This window comes from Leptonychotes weddellii, chromosome 10 (genome assembly GCF_054177405.1).
Source record: "Leptonychotes weddellii isolate Sample4059 chromosome 10, ASM5417740v2, whole genome shotgun sequence".
Lineage (NCBI taxonomy): Eukaryota > Metazoa > Chordata > Mammalia > Carnivora > Phocidae > Leptonychotes > Leptonychotes weddellii.
The window spans coordinates 122,408,524-122,435,747 of NC_138378.1; the positions used below are offsets into that span (position 1 = coordinate 122,408,524).

The 27,224-nt window shown below is 52.2% G+C and overlaps 1 protein-coding gene across 1 annotated transcript in view; it reads right to left on the reverse strand.

The window, feature by feature from the left end:
- Positions 1-5,796: 5,796 nt before the first annotated feature.
- Positions 5,797-27,224, reverse strand: part of LOC115942161 (gamma-2-syntrophin) — a 42,807-nt gene continuing 21,379 nt past the window's right edge. Inside the window, exons 6-7 of the mRNA XM_081797263.1 lie at positions 11,264-11,351; positions 5,797-6,436 (exon numbers count right to left, since the gene is read on the reverse strand). Of these exons, the coding sequence (XP_081653389.1) occupies positions 6,315-6,436; positions 11,264-11,351 (210 nt within the window). The 3' untranslated portion in view covers positions 5,797-6,314. The remainder of the gene's footprint in view (positions 6,437-11,263; positions 11,352-27,224) is intronic.

A 27,224-nucleotide genomic window follows, 5' to 3' on the forward strand; every position in this document is an offset into this window, starting at 1 on the left:
TAGCTTCTTACTTTGGTTCTTTTGTTACCTTATTTTCTATTATTTTTTTCTTTGTGCATTTTTAACTAAGAGTTTTTTGCAATTTGTTCTTTTTCTTCTGATCTTTAATTTTACTGGTAGTTTTACAATTTGTGAAGCAGTTTAACAACAGAGGGACTTCCACACATTCAATCCAGTCCTCTGACTCTGAGTAATACACACTGTGTTCACTAGTCTGTATCTCTGCTCTCTTCAGCTGCTAGTACTTTCCACAGACTATGTTTGTGTAGATTCACATACATATTTGCCTCTTTTAATCTCCAACTGCCCTTCTGAGATCACTTTAATTTCTCTTCCTGAAATATGTTCCTTAGAAATTCTGTTAGTGAAATTCTCTGGTGACACAGTCTTTCAAATTCTCTTAATATTACCACGTCTGTATTTCTACCTTGTTCTAGAGAGATGGCTTTATGAGGAACACAAAGATATATCAACAGTTATTTCTGTCTCCATAGTTTTGAAACTGGACTGTTATATGTCTTCCTCTGTTACTGTTGAGAAATCAGCTGTCAATAAAATTATCATTTTTCATAAGTGATCTACGATTTCTCTAGTTGATTTTAAGATTGATTTTTGGCAACAAATCAAAGTATATGATTCCATCAATCTGAAATTCAAAAATTTTTTAATTAATCTATGTTGACTGAGGTCAAAGTAGTGATTATTTTTCCTTGTCAGGGGAGGGGTAGCTTTGAGAATCTGTGATGTGCTACAGGTTGACCAGGGTGTTTTAAATTTCTTAAGCTGTTGCTTCTGAATTGTATACTTCCCTGTATGTGCCTCATCCTTCAATTAAACAGTTAACTATCATTCACTCATAATCTCTGCCTGGAAGCCCAGCTGTTCTTTCATCCAGAAAACTTTATTCCTTATTTATATATTTAATATTTGTTACATTGTTTTATTGGTTTAATTATTTTTATGTCTGCTTTTTCTTTTTCACAATTATTTACTAGTTTTTATCTGTTCTCATATAATTTCTGTAAAATTTTATTTTGTGTTTTGATGTATTTTTCCAGTACATTTCTTGAATCATTCAGTTCTTTGAAATGACCTCAGTCTTTTTGAGTTTCTGGGTTTTTGTTTTGTTTTGTTTTTGTTTTGAAATCCGTAACTTGGAAAACCAGGTATTTACTATGAGGTATTTTTTCTTTAATTGCAGCTCCTTATTCATTTTTGGTAAGGTTTTCTTACGAGGGGAAGTACTCAGAGCAGTGTTATTCTGCCTCTGCCGCAGGTGCAGCAGGAGACAGGCAAGGGTCTGGTGTCTCAGGATCCGGTGGGCGCCCGAGAACCCGAGTGAGAACACACAGTGAAAGCACCCACTCTCAACTCAAGACAATGGAAACCTTCCTGACATGAAAACGTCAAGGAGTGGTCTGCTCTGTGCCCTCCCTGAAGGCCTGCGTGAGCACCAACCAGGTATGTAGGGGGCCAGGGGGGCTTGCAAGTGGGAGGTCAAGGGGACAGAGGAGAAATCACCTAAATAGATGATATGATGTGAATGAGACTTTCTTTGTTGTAAACATTCGGTGAGGATTTCTGATAGAGAAATAGTGTAGCAAACAGATGAAGTCAGAATTTTAAACTGTGTGAGGCACACCCAAGGGCTAACCCTCGTCTTATGGGAGGGGGTGGGGAGAAAATGTCACGTCTGGGAAGGGGAAGGGGTGGTTAAAAGGTTAGTTCAGAATAAACAAGGCAGCACAGGAAACCCGTCCAGTGATGGCGGACAGGAGAATGTGCATTCCACGAGGCTTGGCCACCTCTGCACAGAGAGGCTGCAGATGCAGCTGGGTCAGAAGCATAGGTTGTAAGAGCCGGAAACCCAGCCCTGAGGGATCCTGTGATTACAGAGCTGCTCTGAACTCTGTCTCTTGATGAGCTGGGCTCAGTCCTGGGAGAATGAAAGTGATCTGAGCAACTCTGAAAATGTCACCATTAGAAATTCTGAGAGTCTAAGAATGATTCCAACTCACTTTTTCCATAAAACAAAGTGCAGGGCAGGGTCTGTTTATTCTCTGACCCACAGATGCATGACCACTTCGCTGTGTTTGACATAATCCACTGTTGAGTGCAAAGGATGACTGCAGTGCTAAATAGCATTTAGAAGAGAAAAAGCCCAACAGCTAAGAATGTGGAGCAAGCCAGCTGCTGGATTATTAATGGGATGATTAGTGTTTCCATCTGGAGAACCAAGTAGATGGTCTTTAAAATTTTTATAGGATTTTGAGTCTTGGTATCTTTTAAAAAATGATGATTTTCCGACTCTCTGAGATTCAGATTCTCTGTAATGTGTTTTGAACAACTCTTGACATTTTGTTTTGAAGGCGAACTGTTTGACTAGTTAGAGAGATTGATAAGCTGTGCATCCCTCTTTCCCCCTTTTGTGATAAGGATGAGGAAGATGGCTGAGGACATGCACTCACAGCACCTCACGCTGGGCACTGTGCCCACACCAGTGTAAGGATCGTGTCCACTGAGCCCAAGAACAGAGATGGCTCGAGGCCGTGAGAGAGAGGTGCTGGGGAGACAGTGGGTAGGTTCTCCCCAACCCGTCTGCTCCTTTCTCAAGTGCGCACCCCATCTCCCACAGACTGCGTCACCTTTCCTGAGTGACTCCTGGGCATGTGTCCCACGCTCTGTACAACTCTCTCATTTAAGAGGAATCGCATTAACGTGATCCTTGATGGTCTTAAAAAAACAGCCCTCAGCAGGCAGTTCAACCAGGATACTGTACAAAGGTGAAAAAAGCAGTGAAATAAAAATCTTAGGAAATTTCCTAGAAAGCAGCCAAATGAGAAACAAAAGGAAATGTGGAGAAGTAACGGCTCTGACTGACAGAAGGAGGCACTCGAGCACGCACGGATTCTGAGTTCCAGGGTGGGGGCCGGAGGGAGGCCCGCAGGGTGCCGTGCACCCTGATGAAGGCCGAGGACGCAGCCTCAGCAAACACGAGATGTCAGAGACAAAGAAGAGGCCATATTCGGTCACCACGTTGGAAGCTGTCTGAGCAAATGCCCCCAGACCCTCAGCCACGTGAAGAGAAAACTTCCTGGCATTGCCACTAGAAACCACAAACAGTGGAAATAGGCTCAAGTTTAGAGAAAATAACCCATTTTAAAATAACTTGAAACAGACTGGCCACCCACAGGCCTTGACTTCCAGTCAGAGTCCTTGAGGAGAAAGGATGCTGATTCTGTAAGAGCATCAAATGCAGGAGTCCTGATGAGGTCAGGAGGCTGCAAACTTCTCCACATGGAGTGACCCTAGAACTCATGACTTGTGTGGGGTGAGAGTGGGCTCACACACATGACAGCAGCAGGGGAGTTACAAGGACAGAGTTATAAGGTCCTTGCATCCTTCCAGAAGGAGTGAAAAGACGTATGTTTCTATGTTGTAAACCAAGTAGATATATGGCAAAAAAGCAAGGGCAAGCTCTAAATAAATGCAAATGAAGTATATACATTTCAAGCATGCAAAGGAGAATTTTAGAAAAAAGACACATGAAAAACTTAACCAAAAGCATATAAAGATCAAGAAGAAGAGAAAGAGTATAGTAAAAAGGGACCAATAAAAATTCAAAGTCCGTGATTAGAAACAAGCTAGAATACACATCAGTCATCACCACACACTCCACCAAGGGGCACAGACTATCAGATTGGAGCATAAGAAATAAGAAAGCACAAAAATGCAAATAAAATGAAAGGAATAAGGGAACAAAAATGAGTAGAAACTGTGGTATGTGGATCCATGGAGCCAAAAGGTGGTAAAATGAACAATCTTCTGTTGAAATTAATCAAAAAGAAAAAAAATAAACTCGATTGAAAAATATTAAAGAAGACCTAAGATTCTTTCAGCAATAGGAAAGATGACCCCCGCTATAGATCTAAATTTCATACAGTTACAATAAAAATCCGAAGACTTCTGTGGAATCTGATCAGAGGTTTTAAAAATTCCCAAGAAAAACAGGGAGAGAGAGGATGGGAACAACAGAGTGAATTAAAAGGAGGTAAGGCTTTTGCCTGCAGATAAAAATGCATTATAAACACGTAGCAATTAATGTGGTACTGGCTTTGACACTGACAAAGAGAGTATAAGCGGGGCTCAGCGGTAAACCTGCGGCCAGGACACGTGGCTGAGGATCCAGGTGGCACCACGGCCCCTGAGGAAACAGGTCACAACAAGTCGTTACACAAGAAAATGAATCTGACCCCCATTTTTCACATGTTTTACAAAAACAAATCTCATATGCTTTAGAGATATGAAGTGAAAAGCAAACAAGAAAATATTTAGAAAAAATACAAGCAAGTTATCTTTTATGAACAAAGGATAAGAAAAGTTTCCCTGAGGGCGCCTGGGTGGCTCAGTTGGTTAAGCGACTGCCTTCGGCTCATGTCATGATCCTGGAGTCCCGGGATCGAGTCCCGCATCGGGCTCCCTGCTCGGCAGGGAGTCTGCTTCTCCCTCTGACCCTCCCCCCTCTCATGTGCTCTCTCTCATTCTCTCTCTCTCAAATAAATAAATAAAATCTTTAAAAAGAAAAAAGAAAAGTTTCCCTGAACCAGATTCTAAATCCACGCAGGAAGACGTGGATGTGTTTAGCTGTGCTGAAATTAACTTCTATTTACCAGAAAATAGTGTAAGTACAACAAAAAACTAGCTGTAAACTGTGAGAGGTTTGTGACCGACAATCAGCAGAGTATTAGCTCCAAGCATATGTGAAGAATCCTGATGGGTCAGAGAGGGAAAGACAGACAACCTCATGTCCACATGCAAGCGTGCTGGACGGCATTTCACCGATGATGAGAAACCAAAGGTAAACACAGAGGAGGAAGCAAACAGACCTCCTCTGTGATGGCGGAAATGAAAATAAATCCCCAGCGAAACAGCCATTTTACACACACTGTATTTCAAAGCATTAAGCCCCAAAAGATACCTAGCAGTGCGGGAGTCGCGGGCCAGCAGGGACTCCCCAGTGCTGCTGGGAGGGGGAGCAGGTGCACGCGTGCACGCGTGTGGAGAGAAGGAGGCGTTACTTTAGAAACCAAACACTGGCATACTCGACCTCTGTCTGTGGCAGCCTGATTTCAACAACACTGAGAGAAGCCCACAGAACAAGTCAAATGTCCATTGCTGATCAATAATCGATAAATAAATTGTAGTATATTCAGAGAATTAACATCACATAGCAACGAGCAAACAAAACATTAGACCCATATGCCACAACATTTGTGGATCTTAAAAACGTAACGGTAATTAAAAGTGTAAATCCCAGAATGTTATAACAGAGTAAAATTTTATAAGGCTCAAAATGAAATGGCACCTTTTTAGGGATACACATATATACATATACACAGACAAAAACACATACATATATATACACACACACGGATAAAGCTATCTTCTGTTAAAGGGATGACAACACAAGATTCAGGATGCTGTTTATTTCTGGATGGGCCAGAAAATGGTACAGAGATGTGACACGTAGATTAAAAAGCTAGTGACAATATTCTAATTATTGATCTGAGTTGAGTTTGTGGCCTTTTGTGTATTTTGCTTCACAGCTCACAAAGATGCTAAATGCAATCTTTAAATATCAAGAGCTACATTAAAAGGTTAAAACGAAAAACAATGTTATTTTCAGAATGTTATGTCTGAACACGGACCTTGTTCTCAGGTCCCACTGCAGGCCCAGCATCCGGTGGTGTAAGGAGTGCAACTGGGTATGATTTCTGATAAAACATTCTCAGACTGTTTACGGGATTCTGATTTGCGTCCACTGATGCCGTGGACGAGGAGCCTGCATCCTGGAAGGAGGCTGCAGCAGGCCCTCTGTGCGGAAGTGGGATCGGGCCCCTGTGGGGGGAGGCCACGCGGCCAGGCCACTGCCCTGCTCTGGCCCAGCTGCGCGGTTCTCTGGGTGGGGAGGGGACTTGGAGCATGATGAACACTCACTGCAAGTACACAGTATCGTGCTTGCTTGGGGGGCTTCTACTGATTCGGGAACAAACCCTGTGTAGTGTCCCTGTCAAGGGAGCCTGACAGAGGCGTCCTGAAAACAAGGTCAGCCTTCGGGCAAATCAGAGCAGGACTGTGAGATCTGCCTCAGAGCTGAGCATGCCCACCTGCTTGCTGAGATATAACGAATCACGAGTACAACATACTACACTGTGGTGCCGAGGCCTCCCCCATCCTGTCCTACGTCTGTCCTCTGCATCTGTCACCGTGCGTGACCTCTCCATCTTGGGGCGTCTGTGCTGACCGATACCCCGCTAAGTTAGAGGAAGAGAAGCCGCGCTTACTGTGCTGGTGGGGTTGCCGTTCAAATGCAAGCCGCTGTCAAACAGTGGAGAGCAGGCCCGGCTGCCGTGGTTGCTGGCTGGCCCTGGGGACCCTGCGAACAAGCAGAGACGTTCCCTCAGACAGAGCACGGGTAGCCCTGGACTAGAGCACCTGCTGTTTCCCGAAGCACCAGGCAGGCACCCAGGACCCCACACCCACCCCTCACGCGGAATGGGCGGTTATAGGCTGAGCCGCCAACACCTGCCTTGCTCTGGGGCCCTGTGGCCTCCCCCGCCACTAATCCGGCCTCACACAGGAAATGGGGCAGACAAGGGACGACAGGCCACCTGACCGGAGGCTGCAGCACCAGGGTTCAGAGCCTGCGTCCACAGGGCACGGGGGACTGTCAGCATGGGTCCTGGGGACTCTACCCTGTCCTTTCCAGCACTAGCATCACATCGGCTGATTTTTTAAACACTAGTTCTGATTTTCTGTTCTTAATCTTCAAATTACTTATCTGTTTGACATTTTCTGACTATGTTGGCACTGCAAAGTGCTTTAGTAGAAAACACAAATATGAAACATATAGATTTGTGGACAGTGGTATTTAAAAACAAACACCTTGTGATCGGGCCAAGAGCAGAGGTCCAGGGCCAGGAAATGCCCGCACCTCACCTGCAGTCAGCCAGTCACCACTCTGAGCTAAGGGTTTCTCTTCTCAGTCACCTACACCCACCCCTCTGAACGAGGCCCCCTGCTGGGGAGCCATGGGCACCCGCAGCAGCTCCCTGTAGGGCAATGAATCCCATTTGGTGGGGCCACCCAACTGGCAAGGGGAAGCGGACTCTGATCTGTAAATCTGTTTGTTTATTGTGAGAGGGGAAGAAGGGAGAGAGGAGGAGTCAGGGAGGGCAGAGGGAGAGAGAGAATCTCAAGCAGACTCCACCCGCAGTACAAAGCCCAATGCAGCTTAACCGACGGAGCCACCCTGGCACCTCTACAAATCTGTTTTGTGTGAGAAAAGCCAAGGCACTGCATTAAAAATCCAGATTTCTGACTTTCCACCAGCCTTGCTCACTGTAGACAGAAATGTGTGCTGAGCTACGCGGAGCTCGGCAGCCAGCCTTCCCTGCCTCCAATCCTGCCCCGTCGCTGTGTGATGCATGGGGCACCCACTGATACACCCCTGTGGCATCCCTCTCCCGTCTATATAAAATCTGTGAGGACCTCACATTCCCACTGAACGCCACGTTCCTGTGTGCATGGCGAAGTGCATAGCCCCAAGAACTCGGGGGAAATGCACCCGGTCCTCCTTTGTTCCAACAGTGGTGCTCGCTCGTGTCTGACAACCATGCTTCTTTCTTGCTTTCGACCAGCTGCCGACTGCACAGTGCTTCCCCAGGCCAGCACTGAGTCTGCCTCTCAGCGTCTCCCCCTGGGCTCTCCATACTGGCTTAACATTGACTCGAGAGCAGAGTCAACACCTCCCTAATTACCCGCACCCTCCACAACTCCCAAGGACATGGACTGATGGTTCCAGATACAGACACGGATGGGGTGTGAGGACAGAGCTGCAGCTGCAGAAGACACGGGACTGATGGTTCCAGATACAGACACGGATGGGGCGTGAGGACAGAGCTGCAGCTGCAGAGGACACGGGACTGATGGTTCCAGATACAGACACGGATGGGGTGTGAGGTCAGGGCTGCAGCTCCAGAGGACACGGGACTGATGGTTCCAGATAGACACGGATGGGGTGTGAGGACAGGGCTGCAGCTGCAGAGGACACGGGACTGATGGTTCCAGATACAGACACGGATGGGGCGTGAGATCAGGGCTGCAGCTGCAGAGGACACGGGACTGATGGTTCCAGATACAGACACAGATGGGGCGTGAGGACAGAGCTGCAGCTGCAGAGGACACAGGATGGACGGGTCCCAGGCTCGTTCCCTGCTCTAGTGTGTGGCTGGCTCCCACCAGCAATGACCTATCGTAGGATCGAGGGTTGAGCAGGCAAGAGCGAGTTTGCCTTCGCTGTGGCTTCACCAGAGGAAACTGCTTGAATTTTGGGAGAGATTATGACCACTATAATTAAATTTTTTAGGATACTAAAGTTTTAACTCTTGTAGATTATAAAGAACCAAATAAAAGCAAAAGAGACATTTATACTGAATGGATAGAGAATTCAACGTCCCTGCCACGTGGGAAGTCTGGGAGGCAGAGCTCACATGGCTCAGATGGCAGGCCACGTCTGACTCCCCATGGGAACCGTGAGCACCTTTACAGGAATGCTGACCCATGTGCCCAGCTGAGCTCACCATGCAGGTCCCGAGGACTCAGCCAGGTGGTGCCAGGACATCAGCAGCAACACGGGGGAAGTGACGAGGCTGCTGGCTATGCATCATTGTGATCATCTCTCAACAGAACAGCCTCCAGGAGCTCCGGCTGACGCGTCAGAGTTCCACAACGATCCCGTGACCACGGGGGCATGGCCACCTCAGGCCGGGGGTGGCTCCATATTGACAGGCTTCAGTGCAGGGCATCCCTCTCCGACCACAGCTTCAGGATGCTACTGTGGTTGTTTGAATTCTGCGCTGTCAGTCACGTTAGTGAAAGGTGGCCTGGAAACCCCACCCATCCCACTCTGCCACGGAAGTCACCTCCCCTAGAAGACACGGCAGATGAAGCCAGCACGTGACCATCTTCAGTGTCGATGCGCCAGCCCCTGCCCGTCCCCCCGTGCCTTCTGCTGCAATGTTACGTGATAAGCTTTCTAGCCACGCACGAGGACACCAAGCGGATAGGCGCACAGGTAGACAGACTGATAGAGAGGCAGACACACAGACCACCTGGTGGCACCGCCCTCCGTGGACACGTTGCCACGCACGTGATATCCACATGCACGCCCAACACTCACCAGCCTTTACATTCTTCTGGAAAGAATCACTGTGAAGCCCTTGCTCAGAGTCTGAACCCAGACCCAGAGGGTCAGGAGGCCACTAAGCCCTGTGTGCAATCAGCTTCTTCCAGCCATGTTTCTTTACAACACTCTGAGATTTAGAAAAAAGAGGACAGACAATTCTGCAGCCCTCTTGCTGTCAGGGAAGGAAGCTTCCGCTGCACTTTCCCCACCTACACTAACCTCTGTGTCTCACCCGAACCTCTCTCTGTCGTGAACTGAACGTCCGTGTCCCCAGTCCCCCGACGTGAAGGTGCTGGGTGCCTGTGGGAGGTGACGAGGTCACCTTGTAAAAAGCCCCCACAGCTCCCTTGCTCCTCCTCATAGGACACGGCCAGGAGAGGCGTGTACGAACCAGGTCCTCACCCGACGTCCAGCCTCCAGAACCTGGAGCGAGAAGCCTCTGTTGTCCAAGCCGCCCAGCTGCGGTGCTTTATTACTGCAGCCAAGCAGACCGACCCACACCAGCCTGCCTCCTCACTCAAACTGCGGGACGTGCCCGCGGGCTCCAGTCCCTGCGCCCCAGGACCCGGTGCAGCTTGCCACGGGCAGGAGCTACTAGCGTCGCCTGCAGGCCTGAGGCTCCTCCTCTCCCGTGAGCCGGTGGGCAGGCCAGGGGCGACCCGGGTCGACAGTCCACCCAGGACTGGAGCCCCACCAGCTCCCAGGACCTACACACATCCTGCACCGTGGCTGCTCCTCTTGCAGTCCATATTCCCCCAAGCCCCACAGGATGTGACGCGGTGTTACGTATGGTCTTTGCTCGTCTTTGGATGGCTGGCCTGACGGCTAAAACTCCCACTTCCGCTAATCTGGGCACGCTGCCTTCCGCCTCTCCAGCCCCTCGGGCTGTTCTCCTGACCCCGGAACCCTCTGAGCACTTTCATTGAGCGCCCCAATCGCAACGGGCAGGCTTGCAGGAAGGTAGGCCATGCGGTAAATCTTACTGACGTGTTTGTACAGCAACAAGAGGGATGGCCATTTTCCCACGATCAGTGAATACAGGTGAAGTTACCCCACTGGGCTCTGATGGGAAAACATGCAGTTCCTGAAACTGATCTGCTCAGGTTCTCCAGGAGGGAAAGCAGAAAGCTGAATGAGTTCAACGACCTGCTGTCAAACGAGGATCCTCCTGCCACCGATGTGCCCAGGGAGCCGCACCTGGGCCCACGGACGGCAGCAGATGGCGGGCTCCACTACAGGGGAGCAGAAGAAGAGGGACAGGAAACGAGGCAAACGGGGTGAGCCCAGGGTGAGGGCTGCTCTTCCACGTGAGGGAAAGGGGGGCAGGGCCCACGCTCGGTGAGCCAGAGACTTGACTGCGAGGGGCCCCCAGCAGAGCCGCAGCCCCCGCGAGCATGAAGGTGCCTAACGCCCATTCTGGCTGCCGAGGACAGCACCCCAACCCCTTGTTCAACCCCTGGAAGGAAGATAAACTCACACATGTTGTAAAAACATGGCGGCCGCATAGAGTCAGTAAAGGTCATGGTGACTACTTGGAGTAAAACATCCTCATGGATGTGTGATTCATCACTTACAACTGGATCACACCTTAGGCACGAGAGAGAATTAAATCCCGGCGTGAGCGCGGGGAAGGCACTTCACAGTATAGACTTACTATAATCCTTTCTCGGCATAAATTCCTCAAGTCGACATTGATATTTTAAGAGCAAACTTGGTTTCTCTGTATGTATGTGTATGTAGGTGACTATAACCAGCGAGCCGACCTAAAGAAGGAGGTTTACGGCTAATCAATCGACACAGCAGTCTGAGGGCGCCTTCTCTAGAAAGGCCTGGGGGTGTGTGAAAATGCAGGGTCTCAGGGACACGGACGGCTGAGGTGTCTATCCATGTCCTTCATCCCCCTGAGCACGAGCTCGGGCCCTGAGTCACACCCACCAGCCACTGCCGTCCGTGTGGATAAACAGTGTTGGGAGAAGGAAACGCCACTGGGCCCCTGAAGATCTCGCCACCCCTTACCTAACGGGAGCTTCAGAAATGATGGCGCGTCCCTGAGATACTCAACAGTGATGGTCACTTCGTCGCCAGCATTTCTCAAAAGATGCACCTGTCAATGTGACAAAAAACAGCTACTTTACCATCACAAAAAGACCAGACACAGAGTTAAAAAAACCAAGATTCCTATGCACCTGGCCTATTTCTCAGCAACTCTAGGTTGGCGATTACCCGAGACACTGAGACCCCGCGGGCTCCAGAAGAAGCTGCACGCCCCGCAGTCCACACCAGTGTGCCATCTACACGGACACTCACACGCACCAGTGGGGGCGTGCCACCATTCAACCACGGACCGGGCTCACTGCAACCTCCAGGGTGATCTACCAGAAAGTCATGTCAGGTGAGGAGTCGGTTTATTGGCACAAACAGCCAAATTTCAGACATTGGCAGAACGCAGGCGAGCTGGGTAATGAAGACACAGCAGATCACAAGCACGAGCTTCGGGGTTTCAATGACATTTGAATCCTGGAGACGTGAACGGGCGTCCCTTCAACGTGCCCACGCTTCTCTGCTGAGTGTCACATTATCTTCAGGGTTCGGTCACTTCATCCACCATCGCTGGGCTTCCATTTCTCGTGACATCTCCGCACACTCACTGACATGGAAGCAAGCATGATGTCGCCGCTCCAGAGCCCAGAGGGGACTGGAACTTGCCAGAGTGTGGCTGGTGCGCGGCCAGCCCGCCCTCAGCAGCGTGGCCCTCCCCCACTCCTCCCTCCCCTGGCTCCCACTTCCTTATTTGTCCCGTCACCCTGGGGCCAGCGTCTTACATGGATACCACAGCTTTCTCAGACACCTGCTATCATCCCCTCCGTGGCCCAGAGAGCCACACATGCTCTCCTCTATCATCACACACAACCTCAAGGGCACCAGCATCTCCGCCCCATGGACTGTGCCTGTCCATGGCCCGTGTCCCCTCGACCTTGACCTCACACCTAGGGACCCAAGCCCTGAATTCCCCTCAAATACGCCAGGCTGGAATCAGAGAAACTGCAGACGCACCTCCCTGGGGTCCTACTCCTTCTTCCCCCTGGCGGTGCATGGACAGCCTCCTGCCTCCCGCATGCCAGCCTGCGCTTCATAAGGATTAAACTGCACGATCCTGTGGCCTCACCTCCATCGCACACGTGGCCAAGGCAGCCAGGGCCATGCCTTCTGTGCAGCCACCTCATCCTCCCACTGTCTGGATGCAGGTGCACACAGGACACACAGGCCATTGTCGGCCCACTGTCATGGGCGAGGTGCAAACCCGCCTTCACACACGCAAGAGACCAACTCACTCAGAAACGGACGCACTTCTCCAAGGAACTCATGGGAGAGGTCACAGCCCCCAGACGAGGAGGCGCGTCGGGAGCATCCCAGGCCTGCAGCCACCTGTCCGCACCAGCCTCTCCTCGCTGACAGGACGCAGCAGGACCTGACCATCGCTGTGGTGCCAGGGATCCACCGTGCACCTGTGGGAAGCTCAGTGCAACTGGGTTCTCTCCATCTGACCCAAGAGACCCCAACCAGCCACACGGGCCGTGAGCAGCCCTCCTCTCTGGATGGGGGTGGGATCCTGCGACTCAGCACTTCCGAGAAACGGGACAGCACTGAAGCATCCAAAACATCCTGAGCTCACGTAGATTTAAACTTCGAAGGGCAAGTGTCCCCTGGACAGCAAGAGTCCCAGACCTTGACCCCGCCGCAGCAGGCAGATATGCTCCCAGCCAGCCCGCTCCAAATTCTTCTTGAAATGAGACATGCACACCCCACCTGCTAAAATTTTACGTTTAATAACTTTCACAAGCCTTTCTGAAGACGAAATTACTTTGAAGCATTAAAATCTCCTACCCATTTGGTAAAGGCTGACTGACCCCAAAAGGACCCGCTGCATCTTTCCACGACTCTGTCCTTGAGCTCGGTGTGCTGGGTCCTCAAGGAGAGACCACTGTGGACATGCTGATTTTGTCTGAGGGACCCTGAAGTGTGCGGCGAGTGGCCCGGAGCATCAGGCATTTTTACCGGAGGACGGGTCTCCCCTCGGCCCCTGTGCCCGCCGTGATGCTCGGGGCTCCCAAACGCGGGTCACGAGGGCTCTGCTTCACTGCGCACCTTCCCCAATTCGGTGCAGTGTGTATGCGCGTTCAAAAACATCTGTGAGCGCTGATCACTGATGCCTCCAAACTCACTGAATGGACGGCTTCAAAGCGCTCTCTCCCCCCACGCCATCCCTGAAGAGTGACAGCCGCCGGGAGGAGACCCCCTACTCCAGCGTCCAGGCCAGGCGGCTCCTTTCCGCCCAGAGCGACACGGACCCGCCTTTTGCCTCTAATTAAAACCCGGCATCACGCCCGTCCGCCTGCACTGCTGACCCCGGGGCACATCCGTTCCGTCCCCACCGGGAAAACGGGAGCGGATTCCAGCCTCTGATTCGCAGCTGTGCCCTCAGAGCCCGCAGGGACGTCAACGACCTTCCTCCCCAAAGCATTCAGCTTCCACAGGAGCTCTCCCGAGCTCCCAACAAAAGCCCCTCAAGGCTTCCAAGAGCCGGGCGTCTTCGCAGCTGGGCGGGGAGTTCGTCCGCCAGGGTTCCGAGATCGGGGCCGAAGGTCGGGGGCCGGGGGCTCGACGCCGGGGACCCCTCCCCGGCCGCAGACGTGCACGGGGCCGCGCAAGCTGAGAGGTCCCTCCCTGCAGGGACATCGATCCCGCTCGGGGACCCCGACCTCACTGAACTGATCACCTCCCGACACCACTCACGGGGGCACAAGCCCTGCGTCCACGTCGGGGGCTGGACACGCGCAGGGCAAGTGCGCCACGCCGTCGGCACAATTTTCCCACAGCGCCTTAAAACTCACCTCAATTCACGACGCCTCTGAGGCGAAGAAACCACTCGGCGTGGTCCTGCACGCCGCTGATGCGCACACAGGCGCACGCTCGCACGCATGCGCAGGCTCCCACACAGGCGCATGCTCTCTCTCACACACGCACGCATGCACGCGGGTGCACGCTCGCACGCATGCGCAGGCTCCCACACAGGCGCATGCTCTCTCTCACGCACGCACGCACGCACACAGGCGCACGCTCGCACGCATGCTCTCTCTCACACACGCACGCACGCATGCACGCACGCGGGTGCACGGTCCCACACAGGTGCATGCCCGGCCCATGGGCTCCCTGGCCTTCTCCTCTCCCTGGGGTCGGATCGCTCACCCGACCATACGAACAAGGTCATACGTCCGGCCTTGCTGCGTGTCCACATCTGCACCACCACGTCTGTCCTCCAGCTTATTCCCGAGGCTGACCCCACTAACACTGTCATCCCTGGGACCATCCGCCCCAAGCTAGCACCTGACACCCCTCCTTGTTCAGCGTGAATTCCAAGATCCGTCACCCTCCCCCTCACCCCCGGCAGCGCTGCACCAGCCACGCTCAACCGACCCCCCACCCGCCCACCGCTAAGTCCCTGGAAACGCACAACTCGGCCGGGCTCGGTGCGTGTCACGTGGTCACGCTGTCGGCCCTGCGGGCCCAGCACTTCTCTCTTACGGAAGCTGAGCCCAGGACCAAGCACACGTGCGTGCCATCTTGACCCTACCCCCGCCGGCAAACAGAACGGCTGGTGTGCACGGTGGGAGCCCGACGTGTAAATCCTTCCCTCAACTGCCTGGCATGCTAAACGCACCCAGCTACAGTCTGTTGAAATAACCTGCCTGTTCGCCGTGTGACTTCCTAAGTGCTTCATTCCCATGCAGGTAAGGGAATAAAAGGTTAGTTTATGAGCGCTCCCCTTAAGCTCAGGTGTAGAACCAGCACACTTTGAACAAAGAAGCTACGTCATTGTAAATGGTTAGTGCCACAGTCAGCAGCAGGGTATCCTAAGTCAGAAACAGTTCATGCAGCGGGTCGTGGGAGCCACACCAGATCTGCTGGACCTGGGAGCCTCAGCCGAGACCGGTGCATCCGTGCACCTGATGGACCAGGTACCAGCCTAGTTGGCAAGGTGACCTTGACGCACGACCTTCTGTGCGGAGAGGAGACCGTGCAGGGCCAACTACCTTGCCTTATAAATCTCTGCAGGGACGGGAAGCTCAGCATCTGTCTCCAGCCTCGGGGAGCACCGCTGCACGGGGTCCTGCTGCCCTTAGTCAGAGCCAGCGCCCACGCCTCACACTCCTCATATGTGTGCATGACGGAGCCGCTTCAAGAGTCTGGAAAAAGGGTTTTGCCCAGAGACAGAACTGCACTGTGCTTCCCAAAGGAACATGATGTTAGTTGTTTCTACCTGAATCGCTGCCTTATCCCCAAACAAAACTTACGTGTTAATGCCTCCTCACTGATAACTTCCCTCTCGTTGCTCCTTCCACATGTGAGCCTGGCGCGTGGGTCCATGTGGCACCTGCCTGAGCACCGAGAGTCTGCATGGGACCCAGAGTCAATCCTGTGAAATCCTCTTTGCGGGATCTCCGCTCCTACCTGTGTCTTTGCAAACCATAACCACAAACCGCCAACCTGTGACCTAAGTGACCCCACTGTCCACTCTCAGCGTCTTGAACTCCTTCAGTCCGTGAGGAAAAAATGCTGGACACTGTGCAGAGACTGACAGTAAAAGTCACTTGCTCCAGGAATCGCAAGGACGCCCGTGCGCGAGTCCAGTGGGCATTACACCCTCGGGCCTACCCAGCACACGTGGGTCACTATTTACTAAAACCAGATAAAGCTTGGCCGCCTCCCTACTTGGCCCCTTGTGACTATTCGTTTGCTGATGTGTCATCACTTCATGCCCCAGCAAGGGGCCAGTGACTCGGACAGTGGATTCCTGGCCCTAATGCCCTCGGGGGTCCCTCTGAAGCCTGCGTTTAAAGAGGCACTGGAGGTGTGGTTCACAACAAGGTAAATCCCCGGGAAACAGTGGCTTCGCTCTGAGCCTGGGCTCCCCGCACACCCAGTGGCCTCCACATCTGTCCTTCACCAAGTCTGTCCACAGGGAACCTCACATCAGACACTGCTGTGGACGTCCCCACACGACGTCCCAGCTTCCAGGTGTGCCCCTTCCCAAGCTCCCAGACACCTGCTGTCATGGGTAACACCTGCTTCATGCTCACATTCTCCTTGTGTCCCTCGAGCTCTTGCCCTATGCAGCCGGGAGGTATCGTGAGAAGCCCATTCCTCACAGCCTGCTCCAGCTGCCCAGCCTGGCCCACGTGTCCGTGCCCCTTCTCCTCCCACACTCCCGTGCTCCCTAATCACGACCTCTCCGAGAGAATGCTTCAGCCGCTGGGCTCCCCACTGACGTGACTTCACGTCCACCCTCCTGCCTTCTCCCCTACAGGACCTCACGCTCCCCCATCACAGCCCCACACCCCAGAGACTAAGAACGCCTCTTCACCAGTGACGCCCGTCGGGGTCTCCAGTCCCGGCCGCGGCGCTGGGTGTCCCGCTAAGCAGCTGCCCACCGCCCACACACCAGGCAGGACAGTGGGGCTGGAGAAGAACAATGTCTGGCTGAGGAGTCTCACGCCACACTCATGGCCGCTATTCTCGGGGGCGTCAGGAGGTGTTCTTATCCACGCTCCTGCAGGGGACCTTCCTCCTGGTCTTCTCCCCTCAGCTGAAACCCCAGCGTCGCCTCCTCTTCCCACAGCTGGTCCTCGCGGGTCACAGGGCGTGACTCCCTAGAAATAAGACCATCTGCACTGCCATCGTGACGGGTATCACAGCGCGTAGTGGCCCTGCCTCCCCTCTCCGCAGAGGGAGGCCCCTCGGACTGTGAGTCCACCTGCGCAGCCTGCAGCCCCCGCCACCTGGCGACCTGCTCCCCTCGGAGCAGGAACAGACCACCTCCCACCCCAGATGTCCCTTCATGCACATATGTGTGCGCAGCTGCGGCAGCAGAAAAACCCTGAAAGACTGTCTGTCCCTCCGCCAGCCCCTCACTTCCCCAAGCCGGCCCCCGACCATCACACTGCAAGGCCGGTCCTCAGCCTGCGCCTCCGCCGGCCTCCCCACGCTCTGCCCTGTGTCCACTCCCCTTGGCCTCGGGATCGACGCCATCCTCACCTCCCTGCTCCCCCCTGGGTTTCTTTCCTGGTCTCCCAGAACTCGGAATGGCGGAGCTCTAAGGGGCAGTCCCTGGGCCCTCCCCCCCACACGTATAACCGCCATTCTTAGCTATGACATAACGATTTGTATTTATTCCATTATTTATATTCTTTTTTTAAATTTTATTTTATTATGTTATGTTAGTCACCATACATTACATCATTAATTTTTGATGTAGTGTTCCACGATTCATTATTTTCGTGTAACACCCAGTGGTCCATGCAGAACATGCCCTCCCTAATACCCATCACCAGGCTAACCCATCCTCCCACCCCCTCCCCTCTAGAACCCTCAGTTTGTTTCTCAGAGTCCATAGTCTCTCATGGTTCATCTCTCCCTCCAATCCCCCCCCCTCATTTTTCCCTTCCTTCTCCTAATGTCCTCCATGCTATTCCTTATGTTCCACAAATAAGTGAAACCATATGCTAATTGACTTTCTCTGCTTGACTTATTTCACTTAGCATAATCTCCTTCAGTCCCATCCATGTTGATGTAAAAGTTGGGTATTCATCCTTTCTGATGGCTGAGTAATATTCCATTGTATATATGGACCACATCTTCTTTATCCATTCATCTTTTGAGGGCATCTCGGCGCTTTCCACAGTTTGGCTATTGTGGACATTGCTGCTATGAACATTGGGGTGCATATGGCCCTTCTTTTCACTACATCTGTGTCTTTGGAGTAAATCCTCGGGAGTGCAATTGCTGGGTCATAGGGTAGCTCTATTTTTAATTTTTTGAGGCACCTCCACCCTGTTTTCCAAAGTGGCTGTAACAACTTGCATTCCCACCAACAGTGTAAGAGGGTTCCCCTTTCTCTGCAACCTCTCCAACATTTGTTGTTTCTTTCCCTGTCCATTTTTGCCATTCTAACTGGTGTAAGGTGGTATCTCAGTGTGGTTTTGATTTGAATTTCCCTGATGGCTAATGATGATGAACATTTTTTCATGTGTCTGTTAGCCATTTGTATGTCTTCTTTGGAGAAGTGTCTGTTCATATTTTCTGCCCATTCTTTGTCTTGATTATTTGTTTTTTGGGTGTTGAGTTTGAGAAGTTCTTTATACATCTCGAATACCAGCCCTTTGTTTGTAATGTCATTTGCAAATATCTTCTCCCATTCTGTGGGTTGCCTCTTTGTTTTGTTGACTGCTTCCTTTGCTTGACGAAGTGCCAGAAGTTCATTTTTGCTTTTGTTTCACTAGTCTTTGGAGATGTATCTTGAAAGAAGTTGATGATGGGTGATGTATTAGGGTTCTACTAGAGAAACAGCCATAGAGGGAGATACTGGATTTGTGTGCAAGACCGAGAGAGAGAGAGAGAGAGAGAAATCTGTAGGTCAGAATTCAGACTGGAAACCTTCAGCAGAATTTGTGGCTTCAGCTGATAGTGAGAGTTTTTCTTCCTCAGAGAAATCTCAAATTTTTTTAATCTTAAGGCTTTCAACTGGTTAGATGAGGCCCACCCACATTATGGAGGGTGACCTGCTCGACTCTAAGTCACTGACTGTAAACATCAGCCACATCTACCGAATACCTTCACAGCAACACCTAGCTTAACGTTTGACTAGGGAGCTGGGTGCTGTAGCCTAGCCACATGGACAGATAAAACTGTTAATAAACTGACATATTGATATATGATGGTTATTTAAAAATATGTAAAGGAAAAGAGCCACATTTTAAAAATTGGATTATCTTGGGCACCTGGGTGGCTCAGTCGTTAAGCGTCTGCCTTCGGCTCCGGTCATGATCCCAGGGTCCTGGGATCGAGCCCCACATCGGGCTCCCTGCTTGGCGGGAAGCCTGCTTCTCCCTCTCCCACTCCCCCTGCTTCCGTTCCCTCTCTCACTGTGTCTCTCTCTGTCAAATAAATAAATAAAATCTTTAAAAAATTGGATTATCTTTGTTTGAATGACACATGGAAAGGATCTACTCCTTTGAGTTATAAAGACAATATGTTATTAGGAATATAAATATATGGAAGAATAAATGATCTAAGTATAAGCAGAAAGCACGTGACCGTCCCTCGGATGGACGTGGTGCACAGGCTACTGGCCAGGACGCAAACCTGACTGGTCTTCCCAGAGCCAAACATCTCAGCTCCACTCCAGTGAGCAGAGGCCGCTGGGGGTTCTGCCGAGGATGGGCTGGACTTGGAAACAGATCAAATGAGGAGCAATGATGAGTTGAAGGCCCCACATTGGCATCGCAGGCGGCACGGGGACAATGCAGGTTGGATGTAGCAGGCCTCCTGGAGGGATGGTACACACACAGCGGCGAGAGCAGAGGGCTGGCGCAGGTGGGATTCCAGGCCATTCCAGCTCAGTGACATGCGTTTGGACGGAACCTGGAACATGCTGGTTTTCTGGGACATGAAGATGGGGCAGGGAATCTCTAAGTGTCCCGTCAATGCCTGGCTTCCTTCAAAGGGATGCAGGATGGCAGATACTTTCCACATGATCACAGAACACGGTCGATCATGTTCTACCTCAGAAGGAAGTAGAAGTGTTTGTCAAACACATGACAACCAATCAGGCCCCCAGTCCATGACCTCAAACCACGACCGATCAGTGAGCGCACTCTGTAACCACCCTGACACCCACCGGCCATGGGTCACGCTCTTCGAGTCCATGGATGTTGGGTAAGGAAGCCCTTAGGATGCCCACCGACTTTCCCCAGCAAGGCAGGGTTCTCGCTCAGACAGCAGGAAAAGGGTTCGCTCCGATTCTCACCGTGATACTCCCAATTCCAGCTGGGCCTTCTCCTGGCTGATGCACCCTCACGTGGGAGTCTCATGACCAACATGGGAGTTTGATGAGCAACACATCCCACACCCAAGAAAGGGCATTACTGCAGAATGCTCTGCACGATGACGTGCACCCAAGGAAGCTGGGCAGGCAGGCCAGAGACTGTGTCACAAACTGCTCTGTCTTCCTTTTCCGACATGCTAACCCCACAGGGACATGCACAGCCCCGGGGGGGGGGGTCCCAGGAGAGGCATGAATGGGTCTCCGTGTTTTATGAAGCAAGATGCTCATTGGCATTCCCTGCAACCGTCTGCCAGGCAAGCGCTTGCTTGGTAAGCATCAGAAATATGAGCTCAGGTGTCCCACTGACCCCTTTCGACTGTTCCCTGAAAACCATCCACGTCAAAACAGCATCTGAAACTAGTTCTCCAAACCTTCAAGTACAGGCTGTTAAGTGTGATTCACTATTTATTACGGGACTTGTGATTATGCAGTCTTTCCCAAGGAAACATTATGACATCAGTGAGCAACATTTTAATAATGGAGAAATGTCAGATAAAAAGTCAAGATCAAACTTTACCCCTCAGTTCAGGATGGGCATAGATAATTTTGTCACCAGCACCTAAGTAGATAGATTCTTCCGGCCTGCTGGTTCCCCACATCTCAGAGCCGTAGACTTCTAAGGGCATGAGAGTGGCCACAATGTGCAGATCCGCAGATGGGGGTCTACCGATGGGAACAAGGCAGAGCTGTGATCTCTACCACCTGGGTTTCCTTCCTGTTGGAGTTGACTGGTTTAGAGTGACCCTGTTTGCTTCCAATCCTATTAACATTGATACCCTTACGTGATGTAATCAGAACTGGCTCAACAGTGAGGAAAATGCCAGAAATGTCCATGTGTCACATTGCCAAACCCTCACCTTGCCACCCCTAACCTCACTTCTCCCAAACCGGCGTGCAGACACGCGCCCACATGCACACTTGACAAGAACATCCGTGTTTTCACTTCAATTTAACCACTGACTGGTCCAGCGACCCCCACGGGATGAACCAGGGGATTGCTCATTTACTTTTCTTCCCAGGACATGTCTCTAATACTTTACTGACGTCCATGGAGAATAACTGGAATAAAGAGGTGCACTCATGGGGGCCTGCTGAGCATCACCACCTGGGCTTTGCAGGGAAGGTGGCGCCCAAAGCCGTGGTCAACCTGGGGGTGCAGGTGGGGGCGCAAGTGAGGCCGCAGCCGCGGGTTGGACAGGGACTTCCCACACGGCCCCGACCGTCCTCCTCCTTCCTGGCTTCTGTGTCCTTCCTTCATCCCCGGAAGCCCACTCTGTGCGAGCTGGAGTGCAGCCCGCTGTAAGGAACACCCACACGGCCTCAAGGAGCCGCTGGCCCGTCTTCCTCATCTTTGAGGAAGATTCTGCAGGAATCGGCAGCACGCTCTCCTGCTCTGTCCTGATCACACAGTCCTGAGGACCTCACAAGAGAGCAGCCTATAAACGTGTCCTTCACGTTCCTGCTTAGCACTGTGCTGGCCGGACACAGGAACGTGCCACGTGCAGCACAGTGTCCCCGCTCACCACCCGTCCTGGGCTCTCAGCTGTGCATGGGAGTGGGACCTCCTGGAGCCCCGGCAAGCCTGCTCCTCCCCTGCTCCTCCTCCATGTTAGTCCACACAGACAGGAGCAGACCACCAGGTCCCTGGTCGCCTCAAAATCCTCCTGCGTGAAATGAGGGGCTGGACCAGGTATCCATGAGGTCTCTCCATATTTCATGTTTTTAAAATACCCCCAGGTCCACGCGACAGGACAGTTTGCTCTGCGATGACCATGGAGGTCATGCCTCAAGCTGTGCTTGCTCCTGAAATCTTAGCTGAGGAGCTGCTCTTACTCAATCCAATAACAGAGATGAAAGACCCAAACAGAATGCACAATGAGTTTTTTCATTTCAACCCCTCCCTTTAAAGAACACGGCTACTACTTTAGTTCCTTTAAATGTAAAATTAAAATATAAGACACTTCCAACTATTGATTCTCTTCCTTCAAGAAAGACCACAATCAGGCCTGTATCATCTTCCACTGCCTCAGCAAATTTCACATTCTTGACTCTCCCAGAATAATATTTGTGAAGGTAATGGGCACTTCCACGTGGTGTTACCATATCTGAGCCATTCAGGATCTTACACCAGGCGGCTGCAACTCAGAGTTCCCTTCTGTGTTAACTTGCACTGTTTTGGGTAAATCATCTAAAATTTCCTTTGCTGTATGTGATCCTTGACATAGTCCTTGGATTACTGCTTGGTGGCTCTTATGCCTGAAGTCCCGGCACAGCAGGAAAAACACCATGGGTTACCACGGACGAACCACGTCATCTTCTCTCTGTCGGGATGTTGGCCTTCCGCCAACAGAAGCCACCGTGAGAAAGAATTGAGAACTTACGGAATGAACTGAAATTTGAGAATAAATCAGTTTCAAAGAAGGAAAACACTTTCTTCAGCATGTCTGCTCTGGGGACTGGGGCAGGACAGCTTAGGGGGAGAGGGGAGGTGATCTGGGGTCACCACACTTGGTGAGCGCAGATTCCGTCCCACAGCAACTCACAGACACGGCAGCCACTCGCCTTCCCGAGACTCCCCTTCCTGAGCTCTCATGGGACAGACCTGACTTCTCACAGCAGAGCCACGGAGCCTCAATCAGCCTCCAGAACCGAGTCAACTCAAGGACCGCTGCCCTTGAATCCGGGACAGAGTCCTCAGGAGGAACGTTTGTACCACCCGCCTCCCCACTGGCTCCCACAGAAGGACGTGCGTCATCGGTGCTGGATCCGAACTGAGGCCACCTCCCAGGGACCCAAGCCCACGATGGTGGGCCAGCGACAGTCGCCTTTCCTTCCTCTTGAGCCTACCGCACACGCGTCCTGGGGCTGTAGACGCAGCCTGCGGTGATTCTTCCCTTTTCTGAATAGAGTTGAAGAGACGTATTCACTAACCGGCGGCATCTCCATGCTGGCTTCCTGACTCACGGTCAGAAGGGGCCTGTGGAAACCCTCAGAACCGCTTCTTCTGGCGCAACAGAAGCCCAGCCGCCGGGCCACAGGAAGGACGGGAAGAATGGCGGTTCGTCCTACGCTCCCAGTCCGCGTGCCTCTCCGGCCCAGGCGGAGCAGGTGAGTCAGCCATGACGACGGCGCTCCACTGTAAACATGAACACACGGACCCCGACGACGACTACAGAGCTGCCCCCGACGTGCCCTGCTCCTGCTCCCTCGGGTGCGGCCGCTCACGCGGCCGTCTCGCCTTCTCCATCCTTGCCGGCTGGAAGCACTGTGTCCTTCCTCTCCTGCCTCAGGGCTACGCCGGCCATCTGTCCGCCTGTCCTTCTGTCGTCTACAGGAAATGGGGCCTCTGCCAGGGCTGTCTGCTGGTTTGCTACCTCGGTGGCATCATGCTTATTCCACTTGGGGAAAATGAGGTAACACCTCGGAGAATTTGGTAACGTGCCAGGGGGAGCGAGACACGGCCCCACGGCAGACGCGAGCCTGCAACCTCCGTGCGTTTGCTGTTTGCTGGTGGCCTGGGGCACATCAGGCATTCCAGGCTGAAGGACGAGTCACTGCAGGTCGGACCTCCGGCTAGGAAGACAACAAAACTCCCAGCGGTCTCTGTGGGTTCTGACGGGAACAGAAACCACATCTGGCCATGCTGCTCTGCCCACTTACCCGACAACCCATCAGGCAGCCAGTTTTGAGAAGCAGCATATCCATGCTACCGTCATGCAAGGGTTCCGCCACCCAAGGTGCTGAAGCGTCCACATAGACGGGACTGCTAGGCGGCGTCTGGGGGAGGCTAACAGGACAGTCACATGCATACCCTTGGGTCTGGGGATAAAGCCATGTCAATAAAACCATATCTGCTAGTAAATGCTGTCTTCTTGGAGAAGCTCGTTGGGATAGTGAGCTGCTGCTGGGCTCTGGCAGGGTCTGAATGCTTGACCACAGGCCCACGAGCCACAACACAAAGCAACTGTCCACCAAGGCTCGAACATCACCTGCCCTGCAAAGCCACACAAGCTGGACGTGGGCAGCGACCTTTCCAAGGGGGACTGGTCTATACAAGACTGGGCTGGACCAGGTCTCGGTGGAAGAGGTGAGCACATGAGCAGGAGTCTCGACCCCCTACTGCCGCCACATGACACTTGTGTCCCATAAACCATACCCGCGACCTTACAACAAGTTGTGTTCCCCACTCCTGTGATTTTGAACACTACTAATTAAGAGGTCTGGAAATTATGGAGACATCATGCTGAAACTAACGTATCTCCTGAAATCTCTGTGTGGTGCTGATTCTAATGTGCCCTGGGGTGGAGAACCACCTCCCCCAGCAATTTCCCAGCTCATGAGTAAGAAAATATTGTCAGTTAGTTATCTTTACATGTCTCTGTACCCATCGGTCATCTAATCTTCTATCTATAATCCACCTGCCCACCCATCAGTCTAATCCATGCTTTTTGGCTCGTGTCTGATCCAGCTCCAAGGCTCCTTTTCACGAGATGGAAAGGCTTCTGGAGCCACCTGTCTGTTCATAGTGATGGAGCTTCTGGGCACATTCTCACCTGAGCAGAGACGCAGGGGATGATAACACCTGATCCCAAAAGACAGGATGTAGGGAGGCGGTGGGAGGAGACAGAGGGCGACTCCACTGGGACAGGGTGAGGGGCGTCTCTGCCAGGAGCTGAGCTGAGAGCAGAGGGTGGCTCTCCTCCAATGTGAATGCAGCGCGTTGCTCCGCATCAGACCACACTCACCCTTGAGGGCAAGGCCTGGCTTATGCACGATTCGATGCCCTTAGTTCCAGCATAAGACATGTTCCATAAATATCTGTCAAGTGAGAATGGCCTGGGGAAAGCGAGCCCCCCTTCTAACAGACGGAGCGAACCTCGGTGAGGGGCGCCGGGTGAGTGGTGGTGCTCCTATGGGTGGGCACAGCCTGGGACACGCAGCTGCTCTGAGCTCCACACCATCTTCTGTTCTGTGTTTAACACACGTGACTGACTTTGTTTCTGCCCTGAGGCCTTACTGAGGCTGGATGGGTATGGAAACATGTGAAAAAGGACTGATTTTGACTCAACTAGGAGACTTAGGAATTTTTACTGATCAGGGCAGTTCTCACCAATGTGTTCATAGTACCCAAGAACTCAGTCTGCTACATCAGACTAGAAGTAACTTTCTACCACGATGCTCTCATATCTGAAAGGTCTTTTTAAAAGTTCTGACCATATTGCAGGGAAAATGAAATCTGTCCGGTGGGCCATTCTGAGGTCCTGTCAGCCCAGCCCACTCAGCCTAGCCTGCCCGTGAGCCCCGCCTGCAGACCTGCCCCGGTCCCTGCTCCTCCCCGCACACGTCAGGCTCAGTGACTTTCCTTTGTCTCGGATGACGTGTCTCAGAATTTGCCCAAGACACAAACTTGCCCATGGACAGTCTGACCCTGCCGCGGCTGCTGTAACAGCAGATACCGATGTGGAGAAAAACCCGAGTGTATTAAACAGAGGGAAGCTGTAGGCTTATCCCCACATATGTATTACATGCAAATAAGCAGATTTCTGCCCCTGTCATGTAGCAAAACTATTCCGAAGCTTGGGACGGTATGTCCATGAGGAAGATTCATTTTGTGGATCCTTTGTGTTCAAGCAGAGCTGACATTCTTCCTTTTAGAATTAACTGAAACTAGGATTTACTCTGAAAAATGAGGGTGTGAGGCTATGTGATTTATGAGGCCTTCACAAACTTAATATTTTTATGAACTTTATGAATCTGAAAAACGGAATCTGTCTCATTAGTAGTGCTAAAACCACATCTTTTCTGTCACATAAGAATCTAGACATATCATTTGATAATGTGATTTAAAGGTATATTTGTACCCAATATTGGAATAGCTCTGTTTACAAGATTTGCCCATCATTCATTCAAGGATGAGCATTTGGGTGAACACTGCCTGCTTTCTCTGGGCTGGGGCGGGGTGCACGGGGCCCTGTGAGTCATGTCTTTCTTCACCCTAAGAAAGCAAACCTGCAGAGAAAACACAGACGTGCAGCTTAGAACGTGGACAGTTGGAAACACTCCATGCACATACACCCCAAACTGTGTGTCCCTCGAGAGCCAGTACGTGTTTATGCTGACTGCGAGCGCCTTCTCCAGGCCTGGCGCAGATCAGGAGCCATGCGTGGGCCCCACAGGAAGAGGTGGGGGTGCATACGGATTCTTCGCAGGTGAGCAAACAACACGGGCTGTGAGCAGGTGTCCTGGAAGCTCAGTGTGCTTCATCTCGGGGGACCTTCCAGCACAGCGGCTGTCTGCCCTCACCTGGAGCTAACGGTTGGTTTCCTGGGAAAACAAACCCTGAGGCAGGGGTGTCCACACGCCAACCCTTCAGGGGATGTTCACAGACTGAAAGTGTGCTGGGAACCCTGTAACCCTCAGAATAAGCTCCCTGTGAGAGGCGTCCGCACCAGTGCCTCCGGGACCAGGCGTTCCTCCTGGTCTCGCCCCCTCTCCCCCAGGTACCACCCCTGCACTGAGCTGCACCTGTGGCTGTCCCCATCGCCCTCCCTCATCGACGTCACCCTCCTTCATCGACGGCACCTGCGACCTTGACCCCACCGCTCCGCGGTGCCGTCCTGGCATCAGCCATGCCCTGTGCATGGACGTCAGAGCTTCTCTGTGCCCAGCATCCCGTGGGGTGTTTATTCCATCCTTCCTTGCATCCTGCGGTCTGACCTGACCACAGAAGGAAGTCCGGGGCAAATGCATGTTGATGAGCCCTCGTCCCAGGTATCACCAGGTGTGTGCGTCACGAGATGTCCTGCAAGGTGTCTGCCCACATTACACACAAGCGTGTGAGAGCAAGCCAACAAGGGGACACCTGACAGACTCGTCTCACCCCGGCCGGGCAGCATCCACACTCCCCAACGCTCAGTCTTCCCAGTTAGAATGGGAGCGGCACCGTTCACCCTGCACAGCTTGTGAAGGCCCATCGCAGTGTCCAGGATGCACCTCCCCGCACACGGGCATCTCACAGGGCCTCCGGCAAGGCAC